Below are 19,671 nucleotides of genomic sequence, written 5' to 3' on the forward strand. Positions count from 1 at the left end.
GATGCACTGATTATAATATCTAAAATCTCTGATGAGTTTACATTTCACATGCATGCATTCTGCTGATATCATCCATGGAGTGTTCACGAAGGCCAGTCATTAGCTATTACTGAATACCACTCAGATGGCTAATTTCTAGGCTATAAAGGACTAAAGTAATTTTTAAACCCAAGTGGCCCAATGAAATTCACTTAGATCACATATGAGGAGCAGCTGGTAGGGGTAAGACCCAGAACTGACCAATGATCATATTTCATTGAATCACTGCTTTCACCCGAGGTTGTGGGGTGAAGGGAAAGAAGGGAGAAAATTGAGGCAGAGTGAGGAGAGGAAGCAGCATTTTGTGACCATTCCAGACTGTCTATTGCATATATTTACTTAACTCAATGCATTTCTGAGGCCTTACTTTTGGTGTCGAGCTGGGCTCGATATTTGTCGAAGCCCTTGAGGCGCACTTTGTCTCCCAGCAATTGGAGAAATTCTTCAAATGCAGAGCCAGCCACTTCATTGTTGTACATCTCTTCCTCAGTGCTCTGTCCAGCTTTACAATACATTACCCCTACTTTGTGCTGGAAGCTAAGCTGTTTAAATAAAAAGACAGATGGGTTACAACAATGGGCCTCTCCATCCCAGTGGTGGTCACAAAAAAACCTCAGTAGATTGGCAAACCTACCCTAGAGTACAGCATGATGATCGTTCCTTTCAAAGCAAATGAAGTAAAGACAGAAAAGACTTCAGTAGACCACCCTACTTGAAAGCTTGCATAGAGTTCCCAACTCTATGCATCTTCCACAAAGGTTCTCGCAGAAAACCTTTTGATGGAAATCTCAGGATTGCTGGCACAGCCTGCTCTTATCATTCATCCCTAGTTGCTCTGAGAAGGTAACAACACAACTGAGTGCTTGTGATCGACATCAGAAGTCAGTCAACCACATTGGTTTAGGATTGGATCCAGAGGCCAGATCAGGTAAGGACAGCAGGTTTCTCTCCTTAAAGAATGTTAGTGCAGCTGTTAGGTTTTTACCTCCAAGCAATCCAAGAGCTGTATGGTCATTAGTTTATATCCTCAAATGGCAAAATGGGGTTTGCATTCATGTTGCAAGTTGAGAGTAGCTGGAGTGATTACTGGAAGCTCAGGTAAACAGCAGCACTAACTAGGGCAAACCAGAGACTTTAATATGCAAAGCTTTTGTTTTACTAGGTAGTAAAAGTTAGGTCATAACCATATCTCATCCTATAACCAATCTAAACAATACATACAAACTTGGAATTGCTAAAGACATCCAATAAGGTTCCATCATTCGTAAGTAATGCCTATCCTGTACTCCGTTCATAATCGGGACTTTCACCCTCATTTGGAAGAGGATAAAAGATCATGGGCGATCTTGTGGCACAGTGGGCAGCGTTGCTTCCCAAGTCAGAAGCTCTGAGTTTGAGTCCCACCCCAAATCCTGATGGCCTAGGAAGGTGTGTACATAACATGCCAAAACAAGTTGATTTATCAATCTGCAGATTCTTCCAACACTGGCCAATGGAAGGCAGTAAGCCGACATGGAAAGACTCCTGCATCATGTGATGAAAAGTCCATCATCTACCATTACCAACACTATCCAAAGCTCCAGATTACCACAGGCATATACAAGTGCATGTTGCCACAGCAACTCGAACTCCAAGTGATCTGTCACACACCACCACCAAGCTGTCTTGACAGAATGCTTGTTTGTCTGCTCTTTTCACTTTATAGTGAAACCTTTCACCACTGCGATATTCTGCTTGAACAACTATGACAGCAAATTCCTGACTTGATTGTTATTATCCTGTACAAATGTCAACATAACCAGAGACCGAAATTCTGATGGATCACAAAATCTTTACAGGAGAGTGAATGCACCAACATGCGCAAATCTAACACATGCTCTATTTTCTTGATGCTTCCGCGTTCATACCAATTTCCTTTCCTCTCTCCCAAATAAAAATCCAGTTAACTCAGTATTTACTACTGAAGATAAAATAGTTCGAAAGCGGAGTTTCAGATCAGTGAATTCAATCTTCATTAATTAAACAAATATACGCACTTTATTAAGAAAAAACAGACTGTACACTTTGAATGTGGGAGTCTTGCCATCAGTAGTTCTTTTGAATATCTAACAATGAATTAGGAGCAGCATTAACATTCCTCTTCCCCCACTTATAATTGCTTAAACAGTGACTGATATCTCCTTTCCAATGATGTGAATAAGAAAGCTGCTTTGAAGAACTCAGTGAAAGACACATTGTGAAACATGATTCTTCCACACATCCTTAAGCAGCTACCTCTAACTGGTCATTATAAACAGCACATACTTGCCCAACTCATTTGAGCCAAAACCCCAACCATGGCATTGATTAAAAGTAATAACATTCTAAAGAAAGCAGGATTAACAAGAGTAGAATACTCACCCCTTGTTCATCCAATTTCATAAGCTGCTCTGTGACTTTGGGGGTGTTCAGGCCCAGTCTGAGACAATGAACACTGAGCTCTGGTACGGCAAATTCAAGTACTTCTTTCAGAGGTATACCTCTGGCTGTGCCATGCTTCGCTGTTGAAGGAACTGCGTCTTCCAATATAGAACCTCTTAAAGTGGTAAGCTGGAAAAACAGTATCAAAAGAGATTTAATCTCGCTGCACCTGCCAATGGCTTAGCATGTTTACCCAGTGAGCAGCTGCATGGCAATGACAAATGTTCCAGTTGCGGGGGTAGTAATGGGAGCAGATTAGCAAAGAAAATGTAAAATAAGAAGAGATTTAGTGTTTGCACATTAAATTGTACAAGATTTGCAAAGCTATGTTTCAGTGGCGGTCAGTTGTAGAGCCTCTCAATTAGAACCAGAGTCTCAAATTCTGCATCACGCCCTGGGTGAAACTATACGTCCCAATGACACTCAAGGAGGAATGCTTGCTTTCTCGTAGCACTCCAACTGATAACCGTGAGCAAATTGTGGAGAGGACATGTCTGTGGGGCCGTCGAATTATCAGAAAGACACTCCATGGTGAGCTGCACTGCTTTTGAACCCATTCTTACAGACAACTAATGACCCACCTGCTGAGGAATGACCAGTGCTCCTAAGTATGTTGCATCAATTTCTGCAAAGCAGTTGTGATGTTCAGGAAGAATTCTTCTTGTATTGCTTAAAAGCAAAGTATTACCATTCAAAGGTTTGGCAGAGATTGAGTAAGCACAGGCTGCATCAACCTTTTGACATTTCCCATAACTTTGAATGTGTTACACTTAGTACCCTGACCACAATCTGCTCATTGTCAATAATGCTTTGAGAGATTATACTCCCACGTTTCCATCTATATAACATTGAACCCAGGCACTGAGACAAACAATTGCAGCCTGGAATCAACTTTCCTCCAATTCCATCTGGCAGGTCAATGACTAGAGAGAAAGAATTATTGTCCTATGTCAGCTCATTGCAGCAATTTGTTATTGGTACCTCAACATGCTGCACCATTGCATTACCTCATGTTCTTTGTTTAAAACTTCAGCATAAAACTAGCTGTTCATTTATCCACTCTGCCATGTCAGGTTTTAAACATATAAAGTGTTGTTCAAGTCTTGTTGACTTCTATTTAGGCTACAATCAAATTATTCCAAAAAAGCATATCTTTACTAAATCTCAACGTGCTCTCGATTAGGCCACAGAGGAAAAGCTGATCAATGTTCAGGCACGAGAAAATTATACATTTAATTGGTTTCAATGACTACGGTGGCACAGTGGTTAGCATGCTGCCTCATAGCGCCAAGGACCCAGGTTTGATTCTGGCCTTGGATAACTTATTGTATGGAGTTTACACATTCTTAACTGTCTGCGTGGGTGGGTTTTCTCCGGATGCTCTGGTTTCCTCCCATAGTCCAAAGATGTGCAGGTTAGATGGATTGGCTGTGCTCAATTATCCATGAATTTCCCAGGATGTGTAGGTTATGGGGGATTAGCAGGGTTATGGAGCTACGGGGATAGGGCTTGGGTGAGGTGATCTGTTGGAAAGTCAGTGCAGACTCGATGGGCTGAATGGCCGCCTTCTGCTCTGTAGAGATTCTATGAGCACAAATATCTAGTTCAAGATCTTGAAACCACACAGTTATCCAATAGTATGTCAACAACTGGAGGAGCAGAATCAACAACTAAAAGGAACTGGGAGGGCCCTGTACAAGTGTCAGTCTCCATTTCATGCTGTGGTTCCATACGTAACTTGCAAGTCTTCATTTCCCCAAACAGATAAATGTCATTTACAAGAACATTTTCAATTGTTGCGATACCCCAATCTTCCAGCCGTGCTTCGGCATACCACAGTTCTCATGTGTGTGCAGTGGGCGCTGACCCACCTTGTTCTTGCTGTGCCTGCAAAAGCAATCCAAAGCAGCTAAAGGCCTCAGCTGTGTGAATTATACTTATAAGTATTACAATATTTAATGGAAATGTTTTAGGAACGAAAATGTCAACTTCAGAGGACTCATCCATCACGTACTACACAAGTATTAACCCGAGAAGTGTACACTTTGTATCAAGTAATGCCCCAAAATAGCAAGACCCAATACAAAACAATAAATTATAGAACGGAAAAGGTATTTGTCTCAGTGCAATACCACATGCAACTTTTCCACACTTAATATGTATAAAGCCCAAGAACAGTAACAGGCCCGAGAGGCAGTGAAAATTCCAGCTTCCAGGAATTACTTGTCTGATTATAAAACATCACTGGTTTAATAAACACAAATCAGCACCAGTTATAAATCACAGGGTCGGCTTTTTAAGTGGTAATGGGTTGACCCTGAAAAAGGTCAGTTGGCAACCTTGAAGAACCAACAGAGAATTTGAACCTTGTGTTCAGTCTCATTATACAGAATCTAAAAGCCAAGCTGTAATAATCATGAGATCTTGCATTACTGCAGCAGTTTGCCTTTTAAAAGGGGCAATGCCTTCATCTAAATTACTGCATGCTCCTAAATGTTATAAACAGGAGTTATCTGCGCACTTAATGATGGAGCCAAGTTCCAGATAGGTGCCATCATATAGAATTGGAGCTGTATGCAGCATGTCTAGGAACACAGGCACATTTGTTTTGTTTGTTTTATTTATTAGTCACACGTAGGCTTACATTAACACTGCAATGAAGTTACTGTGAAATTCTCCTAGTCGCCACAGTCCAGCACCTGTTCAAATACACCGAAGGAGAATTTAGCATGGCCAATGCACCTAACCAGTCTTTCGGACTGTGGGAGGAAACCAGAGCACCCGGAGGAAACCCACACAGATTCAGGGAGAATGTGCAAACTCCACATAGTCACCCAAGTCGGGAATCAAACCCGGGTCCCTGGCGCTGTGAGGCAGCAGTGCTAACCACTGTGCCACCGGAGCAAGAGTAGGCCATTCAGCCCTTCGAGCCTGCTCCGCCATTCAGTAAGATTATGGCTGATCTGGTTGTGGTCTCAACTTCACTTTCCTATCTGCCCCCATAAACCCTCGACTCCATTGTCTGTCAAAAATCTATCTAATTTTGCCTTGAATAAATTCAATGACCAAACCTTCACTGCTTTCTGAGGAACATAATTCCACACAATCAATATTTCTTCTAATCTCAGTCTTAAAAAGGAGACAGACCTCTTCTTCTTAACCTGTGTCCCAAGTTCTTAAACTGTCTCCTAGTTCTCATCTCTCAAATGGGAACATCCTATGGTTATCCACCCTGTTAAATTCCCTCAGGATCACATATGTTTCAAAAAGATCACCTCTCATTCTTCTAAACGCCAATTGGCATAGGCCTAACCTGTTCAACCTTTCTTCGTAAGATAAGCCCTGATTGAGTGAACCTTCCCTGAACTGCTTCTAATGCAATTTAATCTTTTCTCAAATAAGCAGACAAAAATTGTAGAGTACTCCAGATGTGGTCTCACCATGGTCCTGCAGTAAAATCTCCCTACTTTGTATTTCATTCTCCTTACAATAAACACCAATATTCCATTTGCCTCCTCACTGCTTGTTGTACCTGCATATTAACTTTATTATTCACCTAAAACACCCAGATCCCTCTGTACCATCAAGTTCTGCAATCTCACTTCATTCAAATAGTACACTTGTTTTTATTCTTCCTGCCAAAGAGAATAAGTTCAAATATTTCCCTAGTTGCTAAACTTTTGCCCAATCACTTAAACATAGAATCCCTACAGTGCAGAAGGAAGCCATTTGGCCCACAGAGTCTACACTGACCCTCCAACAGAGCAACATTTTCAGGCCCAGCCCCCGATAGGCCCGTACATTTACCCTGATTAATCCACCTAACCTACACACCTTTGGACTGTGGGAGGAAACCAGAGCACTCAGAGGAAACCCACAGACATGGGGTTACGTGCAAACTCCACACAGTCACTGGAGGCCAGAATTGAACCCAGGTACCTGGTAGTGAGAGGCAGCAGTGCGAAACACTGTGCCACCCAGACTTAACCTATCTATATCCCTTTGCAGACTCTGCCTCCTTTTGACAACTTGTATTCCTGTTTTGATGTCATCGGTAAATTTAGCTACCATATAGATTGCAAATAGTTGAGGCTCCAGCACTATCCCTGTGGCACTCCTAGCTACAGCTTGCCAAACCAAAAGAAGACCCATTTATCCTTACTCTGCTTCTTGCAAGCTAACCAATCCTTTATCCATGCTAATACGTCACAACCTACACAATGTTATGTAATAACTTTTGATGTGGCACGTTTTTAATCGCCTTTAGGAATCCAAGTCCACATCTACAGGTTCCCCTTTATCCACCTTATTTGCTGCTTCCTCAAAAAACTCTAACAATGACTCTCAATAAATTAACATTTTTGTTGGTCAAATTTAGTGGACCGCCCATTTGCCTCAGAAGTCCACGGGCTCAAGCTCTACTCAAGGACTTCCATTGCATCATTCAGGTCAAAACTGCAATGACATGCTGAAAGAGTACTGCATTGTTAAAAATGTTTTAGATGAGACTTTACTGCTTGTTTTGTGGCCTCAAATCGACACTAAATGTTATACAATGCTAATATGTACAAGCACAAGTTCTTAAGAGTGTCCCAACCAACAATACCTCTTTCAACTGAAACCACCAACAGATTCAGCTGTTATTCAGGACTTTATTTGCTTGATCATGCTCGGAGGAAAATGGGTGCCTCTTATGACTGCCAAATAGTTAATGCATATAATGTTCTTGAGACTTGCGAAATGATGTCATTTGGACGGAAATCTTTTTTTTAAAAAGAGGATAAAATCTTTGGGAACAAAGACACCACCAATTAAGTACTCATGCCCTTGTAACACTTGAGACTTTGTGGCAACCCTGATGAGTACTTTTGAAACCAAAACAACCAGATATTTACTTGAATCAGATACAATTAGATTTTGTTGATCTCACCTCACTTGTTCTAAGGATGATCCGGTAGTTGTACTGAGCACCATGCTCCTTACTGTCTTCCAGTCTTTCCCGTCTAATGCTCACTGCCACCGGGCCCAGATTTTCATCCACTCCAAAGTAGTTTGAGTGTTCTGAGAAAAAAATCATTTAAAATCAACACAAAAAAAATTCCACAAAACATTTAGTTTCACCCATTACCAAAAGTCAGAATGTAGAATCAGTGTTGCCAAATGTTCATTGGATTACAATTACAAATAGCACAGAAAGGAACCTCTGTAGCTAATGTACAATAATCATTACTAATCATGGATCAGGACAAGTAAGTATATAAACCATCCAGTCAAAGTGCAGTGATGGAAATTTAAACGATCTATATAATAACTTCAATGAGCTGATGAATAAAATCATTTGTCATTTGTCCTGTTTGATTAACTATAGGCACCAACTTACATCACAGGTTAGAAATGGAGATAAATTCCTCCTCAAGCACAAATGTTTAAAAGAAGCCCATTAAAGGTTCTGTATTGCTTCAATTGTATAAAACCTTGGTTAGATCATACCTGGAATATTATGTACAGTCCGGGGCCCTTACCTAAGGAAGGATATAATTGCCATAGAGGAATTTCACCAGACTAATCCCTGGGATGGTGGGACTGTGCTGTAAGGAGATATTGAGAAGACTGGGCCTACACTCTTTAGGGTTTAGAAGAATGAGGTGATCTCATTGAAACTTGCAAACTTAAGGTAGATGTAGAAAGGGTGTCTTTCCTGACTGGGGGGCATTCAGAACCAGGGGACACAGTCTCAGAATGAGGGGAAAGGCATTCAAGACCAAGACGAAGAGGCATTTCTTCATTCAGAAGCAGTGAATTTTTGGAATTCACTACCCCAGAGGGCTGCGAGACCATAGCTTGACATCAAGAGATATGGGGTAAGGCATGAGAAAACGGCACTGAGATTGATAATCACTCATGATCAAATTGAATGACAGCTAGCTTGAGGAACTGAATGGCCTACTTGTGCTCCTATGTTCCCATTAAAATTGGCACTTCTGATATACCACCTGTGGTTTCCCCAGCTCCAGGCTGATACTCCAATTTACAGTCATCTCCTTCTGCGACATACTACCGATGAATTAAACTGCTCGTGATGTTTTCAGCAATGACATCCTGAAAGAAGCCACTTGAATATGCACAAACATTGAACTGCGATGGATTAACAATTCTCCTCGGAGAGGAAAGAAGATGAACATCGAGAAAAAAACAACAAAGAAGATGCAAGGAGGAAAAGCTAGGAACCAGGTTCTGCTCCACACTACTGATGTTGAGTCTACAACTAGGAATCCTAAACGGAAACATATGGACCATTGCTCCCATACAGTGAAGCTTAATGCGTTTTAAGCAAAACTGCGATTTTGTGAAATCCACGGCAAAATGTAACACCTTCTCAGTCTTACGAAGCATTCCTTCTGAACTCAATGGGATGAAACTACACATTTAACAAACAATAATTAAGTTGTTGCATTTTACCTTCATTGGCTGTAAATTCGCCATCTATCACTACAATAATTTGTATTTATGAGCACCTTTCAATATAGAAAAACATCCCAAGATGCTTCACAGTCAAGTACGACAGAAAAATAATGAAACCAAAGCCAAAAATTGAGATTAAAAGCTTGGTCAAAAGGTATAGATTTAAGTACTTGTACTACAGAATGACAAAGTTCCTAAACTGCCTTCTCAACCCTTCAGATGTCGTGGGACGTGGGTGTGGCTGGCTGGCCAGCATTTATTGCCCATCCCTAGTTGCCCGAGGGCAGTTGAGAGTTATGGGCAAACACGTTGCTGTGGCTCTGGAGTCACATGTAGGCCAGACCAGGTCAGGACGGCAGATTTCCTTCCCTAAAAAGGGCATTCATGAACCAGATGGGTTTTTCCAACAATTGTTTCATGGTCATCAGCAGATTCTTAATTCCAGATTTTTTTTTTTATTGAATTCAAATTCCACCATCTGCCGTGGCGGGATTCAAACCCAGGTCCCCAGAACATTAGCTGAGTTTTTAGATTAATAGTTTAGCAATAATACCAATAGGCCATCACCTTGCCTTTCTTTCTCAAAGCAATTTTTTTAACCCACTTTCCCCGACACATTACTGTATGTTGGAAATGAAGAAATTTGCAGGAGGGTGGGAAAAGCACAGGAAAGTGGAATTAATTGGATGCTTTGGTATAGGTATAATCGAATGAATGGCCTGCTTCTTTGCTGTATTACTCTATGATCCCAATTCACTTCTTCTTACTCCACCCAAAACCATGTCTGTATTACCTTAGTACAGACTCGTTGAAGTTATCAAAGACAGCACCTAAGAATAGATGCAAGATGCGAAAATAAATGCACTCTCCAATACAGCAATGTCATTTATATTCATGAATCTAATTTTTCTGGTTCTTATGGATACATACTCCTTCAATAATAAGGCAAAACTGAACTGAAGCTTTAACTTATCTTCGACACATTATAGAAATACATATAATTACAGCACAGGAGGAAGCCATTCAGCTGGTTGAGTCTCTGCTGGAGCAGTAAACCACATTTTACTGTCTCAGATTTATGGGCCAATTTTAAAACTACCTCATCACATCTGCAATCACTCTGTTGGCTTCCCAATCAGAGGACCGCTATAGAGTTCAATCAATTGTCCACTTGGATCAACTTACCTTCCCGTTGACAGGGAAACAGAATGAGATGGAATGCCCTAGACCTTGTGGAGCAGTCTCCCTCAGAGGGACGAAAAATAATTGGCTACAATCTTGGCTCTGGTTGGAGTGGCTCCAAGGGGCTCATTTTGATTTTATGTAATACTGCAAGATGGGCAGCCTGTGGCAATGAAGTGGCAGCCTGTTTACAGCTCTTCTGATTGACTTCAGCGGAAATAATAACCAGGAGTGAGGGAAAACAGCCTTCCAATTTGCTGCAGTTATTATACGCCATTGCACAAAGTAAAATCTCGCAGTCAAATACATATAAACCTGGACAGGTGCGGGAGGACAGCAATATATGGAAGTGGAAAGAATAAAACATGGAATTTACAGTAGTGACGACAAAACTGTCAGCATCCACCATCATTACTCCTCTGAAATTAACAGCAACGTCTGGAGTCCACACATGCGCATTTAAACACGGAAATCCAGAAGTTGCTGTCAGTGATTCTATGCTTTGCTGGACAGCATGCTCTTGAGGTCCCTCTGAATGCAATTAAAAATCACTGAACAGATGAGAACTTCCAAAATTACACCACTAGCCATGTAAAAACCCTAGAAAAGAGTTACACTTGTTGAATAAGGTGTAATTGAGCTTTTAACAGCATACTAGGTTCATAATTACTGTTAAACAGCTTCACTGGCCTTAAAAGAATAGTTTTATATTTATTGATTGACCAGGAGGTGGTTGTGGCATTGTCACTGCACCAGTAATCCAGAGACCTAGGGCAGGATCTGAGGACCCGGGTTCAAATCCCACCACGGCAGATGGTGAAATTTGAATTCAATTTTTTTAAAAATCTGGAATTAAATTCTAATGACGAGCATGAAACCATTTGTTGTAAAAACCCATTTTGTTCACTAATGTCCTTTCGGGAAGGAAATCTACCGTCCTTACCTGGTCTGGCCTACATGTGACTCCAGATTCACAGCAATGTGGTCGACTCTCAAATGCTCTTCTCTGAAGTCGGGGGTCAGTTAGGGATGGGCAATAAGTGCTGGCCCAGCCAGCTATGATGTGGAGATGATGTGGCCCAGCCAACTATGCCCACATCTCGTGAATAAAAAGGTCCTTTTATTATAATGTGTTTTTAAATTCACATTTTAAAACTTTCCTTCGATTATATTTCACTTTCTACCTTAATCCCATGTGAATGTCCCTAACAATTATTTCAGTAACAATAAAATTTCAAGTTAGGAATGAATGGATTTAGTTCACTTTACTGTTTACTGTCAGAATACTCAAATGTGATTGGTTGCTCTTTCTACAGAGTGTTACTGCTACTGCTGGTTGCGTGGAGATCCAGTTGACTAAGTGCTAGAATCAAATCCATGTCTGTCACAGATCGCTGTATCATTGTAGGCAGCTTCCTACGAGGTCAGCGGTAAGAAAAACAAGAAAAAAAAATCATGTGGAAGGGGAGGAGGTGAACTAACTCAAATTGTTCATGCTCCTACCATGGTTGGTAGTATCTATGATACAGCATAAAAGCAGGAACATTCATAGAATCCCTACAGTGCAGAAAGAGGCCATTTGGCCCATCAAGCCTGACGATCAGCTCCCACCACCCAAATGGGACAAGCCAATGGTCCTGAAGATTAGTGTTTCCAAGTTGAAAACTTTAGCTGTAGAGAGCAAAACACTTAGCCCTAATGAATGGTGATCAACCTGAAAAATTAATTCATCTCTCCACACATGCTACCTGACCTATTGAGCATTTCTAGCATTTTCTGTTATCACCCAGAACAATGACTCTGTTCTTCATTGCCACATTAGTTAGAATTAATTTATTATAACATGCAAGAGTGCTGAGTGACAAAATATTAGTTATTAGAGCTTTTTTAAAAAAAAAAGTGTACCGGAGGAAGCCTAAGTCTTAACTTATTTGTGGCATGTTAAACTTCATTGGGAGGAGGGAGCAGAAACTGGAGACATAACAGTCTAGATAAGGAATGCAGCTTGTATTAGAGATGAAGCCTTCTTTTGGCAATAGACCAGTTTGTAAAGACATCTAACCTGGTCTTCTCCCATATATATCGGAATGGGGTTTGAATCTAAATGAAATGTAGGTGGCACGGAGACCGCTAACCCTATAATACGGAGTTGTGGAGAAGGAGTGTGAGACGAATAAAAATAGGTACAATTATTCTGTCAGCACAACTGTTCTTTAGACATGTTGTTTGTTCAAATTTGACGGTATCAGCATTACCTGCCAGCCATTGGAAAGGTCTTTGAAAGAGAAGGATCTAAAATAAAGCATCTTTTGTGACTTTGAGTCTCAAAGGTTAATTCGAGTAATTGTATCTGTCAGATGATATACTAGTTTTTGGTCTTAATCCAGATGCATTGCCCATGGCTACGATGACAGGGAACTGCCATCACAGGTAACTGACGGCCTTGCAATACTTGATCTGCAGAATTTTCTTTTAGTTGGCTGAAGCGGAAATAACTTCCCTACATCTATGTTGGACCATGAAGGCTTTCACATTTATCATAAGAGTGTGGCACAGTCATTAAGAGCAAGGTGGTCTCACATCCAACACCTGTCCGGCCTGTGTAGGCTTGGTGATAAAACACTAGAATTGGCTTCAGTGACCCTGGGGAAGGAATAAGAAACCTAGGCTTATCTTAATCACTATTGGATGGGAGGTCAAATTGGACTCAGACTGACTGAATAGCTGGTTGATATGTGTAAAGAATTGGCAATTGGGTTATGTATCCCTCCATTCTTAGCTCTATATCCCGGCAGGTCCATTCCAAAAAAAGGAAGGTGGAGAAAGCAAATTGGGGTGGATGGGAAATAAATAAAATTCACATTTCCTGCATTCAATTTAAAGGAGCGTACGATGACACATTAACATTCAGTTTTAAAATACCCTAGATTGAATATAAGGCTATATGATAAAACAGTGATTAAGTAAGTACAAAAACTGGTCTCTAAGGCGAGTATACAAGCCTGGAATGTCTCAGATTAATTTTGGGCTGAAAGTACAAATCAACCAGGGTGCCTGCACTTGATCAGATCAAATGCAACAATAGCTGTACTGAAAACTACTGGATGACAGATGGACAGGCTTGGACATAGCTAAGTTGTCCTCCACTGCTGAATGACTTGCTGACAGCTACTCTCAGCTCTCAGATGTTATGCCCAATGTACCGGAGATGGAGATTTACCCAGGAGACCGTCAATGCTTCTGTAAGAATAGCGAAGAATAAACGAAGTTATACTAGCATCAAGGGTCTATCCAGTGAAGTGTCAGAACACCAAATATTAGGAATGCCCTACTTTAAAAGAACCTGCAAAACAAATAATTGCTTTAGACCAGTTTTCAGTTTACTAAAAAAAATGATAATCACTTAGCAAAGAATTTAACTTTAGAAAACCCACCAACCTGTCATAAATCAGAAGTGACAATGACTCTGAATTTTTACCCTGGAGTGGCATTGGATTTAAATGCCACAGAAGTTTGATTTTTACATGCTAGGTATCTTATTTGATTTGACACAACGTGAAGATGAACCAGAGTTGCTGCTTCCAATCATGTTCAGCAAACCCAACAGGATAGGGATTGATCAGCTAATTGCTAGTCAGGCGCTACAAAATTGAAACAAAAATTCTCAAGCAGTATGTTCCAATCTCCTGTTCACAAATTTTAAAAACACAATGAACTTGGTTGGCTCAATTACAGCACTCGCACCTTTGTCACAAGACCAAGGATTCAAATCCCACTATTACTCGATCACTGAGTCTAGATGGAAGTACAGAGGTATTATATCATTGTGTTTTTTTTGGAGGTACTGTCTTTCAGAAGAAGCGAGGAGGATGGAAGCAAAGCCATGGCACTATTTAAAATACAGTGGAGCATTCTGCCAGTGCTCTGTCCAATACTTATCCTTCAACCAATACCAAACCGTTTAACGATATGAAAACCATGTGGGCACTGGGTAGCTGAACTAAAATAACAATTCACTGGCTGTAAAGAGCTTTAGAACATCCAAATGACATTAAAAGCATTATATACATGCAAGCTTGATCTTATACTCAGTCTACTTCAGAAATCTCTTGAGAGAGCATTTTTATTTAAGGAACAAATGCCGATTCATTAAAGGGACAGCAAAGTTATCAACAGCATGGATAAATGGCAAGGAGTGAGATTGGTGGTGAAAGAGGAAGACAGATGGCAAATACATGGAAATATAAAAAAAAGAGCTGTGTTTATAGTAAGAGATGGCTGCCTAAAAATAGGTAATAAGAAGCCCCGAAACCTGTTTAGTAGAAGTTACAAAGCTTATTACTCCCTCTCTATTTAGAGAAGAGAGGGAGGACTGATGTGATAACTAATGTTTACTTCTATCACAATGTCAGTGAGAAAATCTGCCATAGAATAGAATCCTTACACTGCAGGAGGCCATCATTCGGCCCATCAAGTCTGTACGGACTCTCCAAAAGAGCATCCCACCCAAACCCATCCCTGTAACCCCATGCATTTGCCCTGCTAATTCCCTTAAACTATGCATTTTGGGACACTAAAAGGCAATTTGGCATAGCCAATCCATTTAACCTGCACATCTTTGGACTGTAGGAGGAAACACAGCAAGAAGTCTAACAACATCAGGTTAAAGTCCAACAGGTTTATTTGGTAGCAAATGCCACTAGCTTTCGGAACAGGCTGTCCCTTCGTCAGGTGGAGTGGAGAAATGCTCACAAACAGGGCATACAGAGACACAAACTCAATTTACAGAATAATGATTGGAATGCAGTCTTTACAGATAATCAAGTCTTAAAGGTACAAACAATGTGAATGGAGGGAGCATTAAGCACAGGTTAAAGAGATGTGTATTGTCTCCAGACAGGACAGCCAGTGAGATTCTGCAAGTCCAGACAAGCTGTGGGGGTTACAAATAGTGTGACATGAACCCACGATCCCGGTTGAGGCCGTCCTCATGTGTGCGGAACTTGGCTATCAGTTTCTGCTCAGCAACTCTGCGCTGTCATGTGTCGTGAAGGCCACCTTGGAGAACACTTACGCGAAGATCAGAGGTCGAATGCCTGTGACTGCTGAAGTGCTCCCCCACAGGAAGAGAACAGTCTTGCCTGGTGATTGTCGAGCGGTGTTCACTCATCCGTTGTTGTAGCGTCTGCATGGTTACCCCAATGTACCATGCCTCGGGACATCCTTTCCTGCAGCGTATCAGGTAGACAACGTTGGCCGAGTTGCAAGAGTATGTACCGTGTACCTGGTGGATGGTATTCTCACGTGAGATGATGGCATCTGTGATGATCCGGCACGCCTTGCAGAGGTTGCTGTGGCAGGGTTATGTGGTGTCGTGGTCACTGTACTCCTGAAGGCTGGATAGTTTGCTGCGGACAATGGTCTGTTTGAGGTTGTGTGGTTGTTTGAAGGCAAGAAGTGGGGGTATGGGGATGGCCTTGGCGAGATGTTCATCTTCATCAATGACATGTTGAAGGCTCCGGAGGAGATGCCGTAGCTTCTCCGCTCCAGGGAAGTACTGGACGACGGAGGGTACTCTGTCCACCGTGTCCCGTGTTTGTCTTCTGAGGTCAGTGCAGTTTTTCGCTGTGGCACGTCGGAAATGTTGATCGATGAGTCGAGCGCCATATCCTGTTCTTATGAGGGCATCTTTCAGCATTTGGAGGTGTCTGCTGCGATCCTCCTCATCTGTGCAGATCCTGTGTATATGGAGAGCTTGTCCGTAGGGGATGGCTTCTTTTACGTGTTTAGGGTGGAAGCTGGAGAAGTGGAGCATCGTGAGGTTATCCGTGGGCTTGCGGTATAGTGAGGTGCTGAGGTGACCGTCCTTAATGGAGATGAGTGTGTCCAAGAATGCAACCGATTCCAGAGAGTAGTCCATGGTGAGTCTGATGGTGGGATGGAACTTGTTGATGTCGTCATAGAGTTGTTTCAGTGATTGTTCACCATGAATCCAAAGGAAGAAAATGTCATCGATGTATCTAGTGTATAGCATCGGTTGAAGGTCCTGTCCGGTGAAGAAGTCTTGTTCGAACCTGTGCATGAAGATGTTGGCATATTGAGGTGCGAATGTGGTCCCCATGGCTGTTCCATGTGTCTGGATGAAGAACTGGTTGTTGAAGGTGAAGACATTGTGGTCCAGGATGAAGCGGATGAGTTGTAAATTTGCATCTGGAAACTGGCAGTTGTCGGCGCTGAGTACTGAGGCCGTTGCAGCAATGTCATCATCGTGGGGATGCTGGTGTAGAGTGCCGAGACATCCATTGTGACGAGGAGTGCTCCTGGTTCAACTGCTCCATGTGTGCCGAGTTTCTGTAGGAAGTCCGTCGTGTCGCGACAAAAGCTGGGGGTTCTTTGTACAATGGGTTTCAGGATGCCCTCGACATAGCCGGAGAGGTTCTCGCACAGGGTCCCATTGCCCGATACGATGGGACGGCCGGGTGTGTTTGCCTTGTGTATCTTCGGGAAACAGTAGAGGTCTCCAACGCAGGGAGTACGTGGGATGAGAGCACGGAGGGTGCCCTGAAGGTCCAGGTCAAAGGTCTTGATCAGAGTGTTGAGTTGACGGGTGTGTTCTTTGGTCGGATCTGCGGGTAACTGTCTGTAGTGTTCCTCGTTGTTCAGTTGTCGGTACACCTCTTTGCAGTAATCCGTTCTGTTCAGTATGACGATGGCCCCTCCTTTGTCTGCTGGTTTGATGACAATGTTGCGGTTGGTCTTGAGAGCGTGGATGGCGTTGCGTTGTGCTTGGGTGATGTTCTGGGCTGTCTTGTGCTTAATTAATTAATTAACTAACTAACTAACTAACCTGTGCTTAATGCTCCCTCCATTCACATTGTTTGTACCTTTAAGATTTGATTATCTGTAAAAACTGCATTCCAATCATTATTCTGTAAATTGAGTTTGTGTCTCTGTATGCCCTGTTTGTGAGCATTTCTCCACTCCACCTGACGAAGGGACAGCCTGTTCCGAAAGCTAGTGGCATTTGCTACCAAATAAACCTGTTGGACTTTAACCTGGTGTTGTTAGACTTCTTACTGTGTTTACCCCAGTCCAACGCCGGCATCTCCACATCATGACTGTAGGAAGAAACCAGAGCACCTGGAGGAAACCCATGCAGACACGCAAAGAACATACAAACTCCACACAGACAGTCATCCAAAGCTAAAATCGAACCCGGGTCCCTGGCACTATGACGCAGCACTGCTAACCACTGTGCCACCGTGCCAAGAGTCCTCCCAGGTGTGAACATTACAAAAATGCTAATTAAAGATCAAAGGAAAAATTGGAAAGATAAAAATATTCACTATTCACAGGGGGAGAAGAAAATGACCAGGGAATAATTTATCTCAGAGGCTAAATGGAATCATGAGCTGCATAAGTAAATTCACATCATTCATTGCTACCCGAATATAAAAATTAAAAACGCATTCTAGAATCCATGTGGGCTTATAATTTATTTTGACAGGAGAAATTGTGTACAGCGATGGCCAGAATGTTCCTAATGACTCATGTGATCATATTCTCCCAAGAATCAAGTTCTTGCCTAAGTTAATTACTGTGAGATTACTGAGGAACAACGGTTCAGCACATACTGTTAATGAGAGTCCCTCAATAACATTTATATGAGGCTGTGCTGCTAATTTGTTTTAAACAAAAACACATCGATTTCAAGAGGGGCTGGGATGTCACACTAATCAACATCTGAAAAGGCAGAGAAAGAAACATTTCTTTGGTCACAGTAAGGCAGAAAGTGGGTGCTGAAACGCTGCAAAATGAGAGGAGGTGCCACATGAAAGAAGCAGCATGTATAAAAATAGAGACCTCGCGCTCTCCATTCAGAAACGGCAGAGGCTCTACAATCTGACCAAATGATGAGATGGAGAGGATTTAGATATGCCTTAATTTGAAACTATTCAATGTGTTGTTGATTTTTAAATAAAAAGCAATCATTTCCTGCAGCTGCCAAGTCCTCCTCTGGCCCCAAAGACAGACTAAACCAAATCATCATTAAATTCCAAATTAATCATCCATGTAGGTGCTTCTAAAAGCAAGTTGAATAGTTTCAAAACTGACATTTTGGAACAAAAGCAGAGTACACCAGATAAAGAATCTGAATGATTAGAAAATAGTGTTATTTGCTTCTGAGGCTATATTCCATCAGTGCTAAAGCCTGCATCGAGTTAAGTGATATACCTAGGTTAAATTGCCAAATAGTTCCAGGATTGCCAAGACCCCTGTGGTTGTTCTCAAAGGTTTTGTACATGCAAGTCATTTTAAACAGATCTGCACTGCTGCAAAACCTTTGCCCCGCTGTAGGTTTGTAAAGAGGGCGTGGGGGCAATTTATCAAACGAGTTTAAAGCTAAATCATCAAGAGTTTTCATTCCACCCAGGCAAAACACTGCAGAAATTAAAAAAGAAAATTCTGAAAATACTCAGCAAGTCAGACAGCATCTGCGAAGACAGAAAACCAGTTTATGTTTCATTTCAACGTTGAGTCAGTTTTCCTTTTGATTTGACTCATTATTCTCACATGTATTGGGAAACAGTGAAAAGTATTTTTCTTGCGTGCCATACAGAGAAAGCATACCATTCATAGAGGAGATAGGGGAGAAAGACAGTAGAGCGCACAGAATACAGTAGTTTAAGAGTGTTAGAGTTAAATTTTAACAGCATAGAACAAGAGTAAAAGATAGAATTAGAGGGTATGCTGGGGACAGCACGCAAGAAGTCACCACGGTTCAGCGCCATCTTGAATCTGGAAAACTAACCTCATACAAGGAATGTTTTCAAGTGGGGATAAATTGATTTTATAGATGAAGTCTACAAAAATAAACCACAGACATCCCATCATTTATGACTCTGGCTAAATATAACTAAACCAAATCCGATGATATATTTAAAGAGATTTTTTTTAAAGGCTGATCAAGGAGGCAAACATTTCTAACAATTTTCTAAACCTCACATTCAAGGCTCAGAACTGGCATTTTAGAATAAAAACAAAGCACAACAGATAAAGGATCTGAATGATTACAAAATAGTGCTATTTGTTTCTGAGGCTACATTCCATTAGTGTTAAAGCCTGCATTTAGTGATATATCTAGGTTAAAAGCACGAAGACTACATTAGGGTAGAATATCTCTTAACTATTGCACACAAAGTGATTCAATTGCAGATAAATGGGTCCATGATACCGCCATGCACTATCACTAATTTCCCTTGATCTGAGAGTGAAAATTAGTTTTTCACTTTGCACCATGTCCCAGCAGATTAGGATTTGACAAAACACTTCTTGTTTGTCGAGTGAGTCAATGGACAAATTAATTGGCATGGTATGGTGCAAAGCAGCATCCCAAATTCAATCCTTGGGCTATGCTGATATGATTCACCACTCTCAGTTGCTAGCTATGGACCCCGAATGAAATTGAGAGTATATGCAAGCATGCAGTTGGGTTTGGCGGTGAAGCACTCCCACAATCACATCCAG

The 19,671-nt window shown here is 41.6% G+C and overlaps 1 protein-coding gene across 12 annotated transcripts in view; it reads right to left on the reverse strand.

Annotated features, from left to right (window-relative positions):
• Positions 1-19,671, reverse strand: part of sipa1l1 (signal-induced proliferation-associated 1 like 1) — a 375,648-nt gene that overhangs the window by 122,226 nt on the left and 233,751 nt on the right. For all 12 annotated transcript variants that reach the window (XM_078233437.1, XM_078233435.1, XM_078233434.1 and 9 more), the window contains 3 exons: positions 7,430-7,560; positions 2,440-2,628; positions 407-581 (listed from right to left, as the gene is read on the reverse strand). In XM_078233437.1, coding sequence (XP_078089563.1) covers positions 407-581; positions 2,440-2,628; positions 7,430-7,560 — 495 coding nt within the window. The remainder of the gene's footprint in view (positions 1-406; positions 582-2,439; positions 2,629-7,429; positions 7,561-19,671) is intronic.

Source organism: Mustelus asterias, chromosome 18, assembly GCF_964213995.1.
Source record: "Mustelus asterias chromosome 18, sMusAst1.hap1.1, whole genome shotgun sequence".
Taxonomy (NCBI): domain Eukaryota; kingdom Metazoa; phylum Chordata; class Chondrichthyes; order Carcharhiniformes; family Triakidae; genus Mustelus; species Mustelus asterias.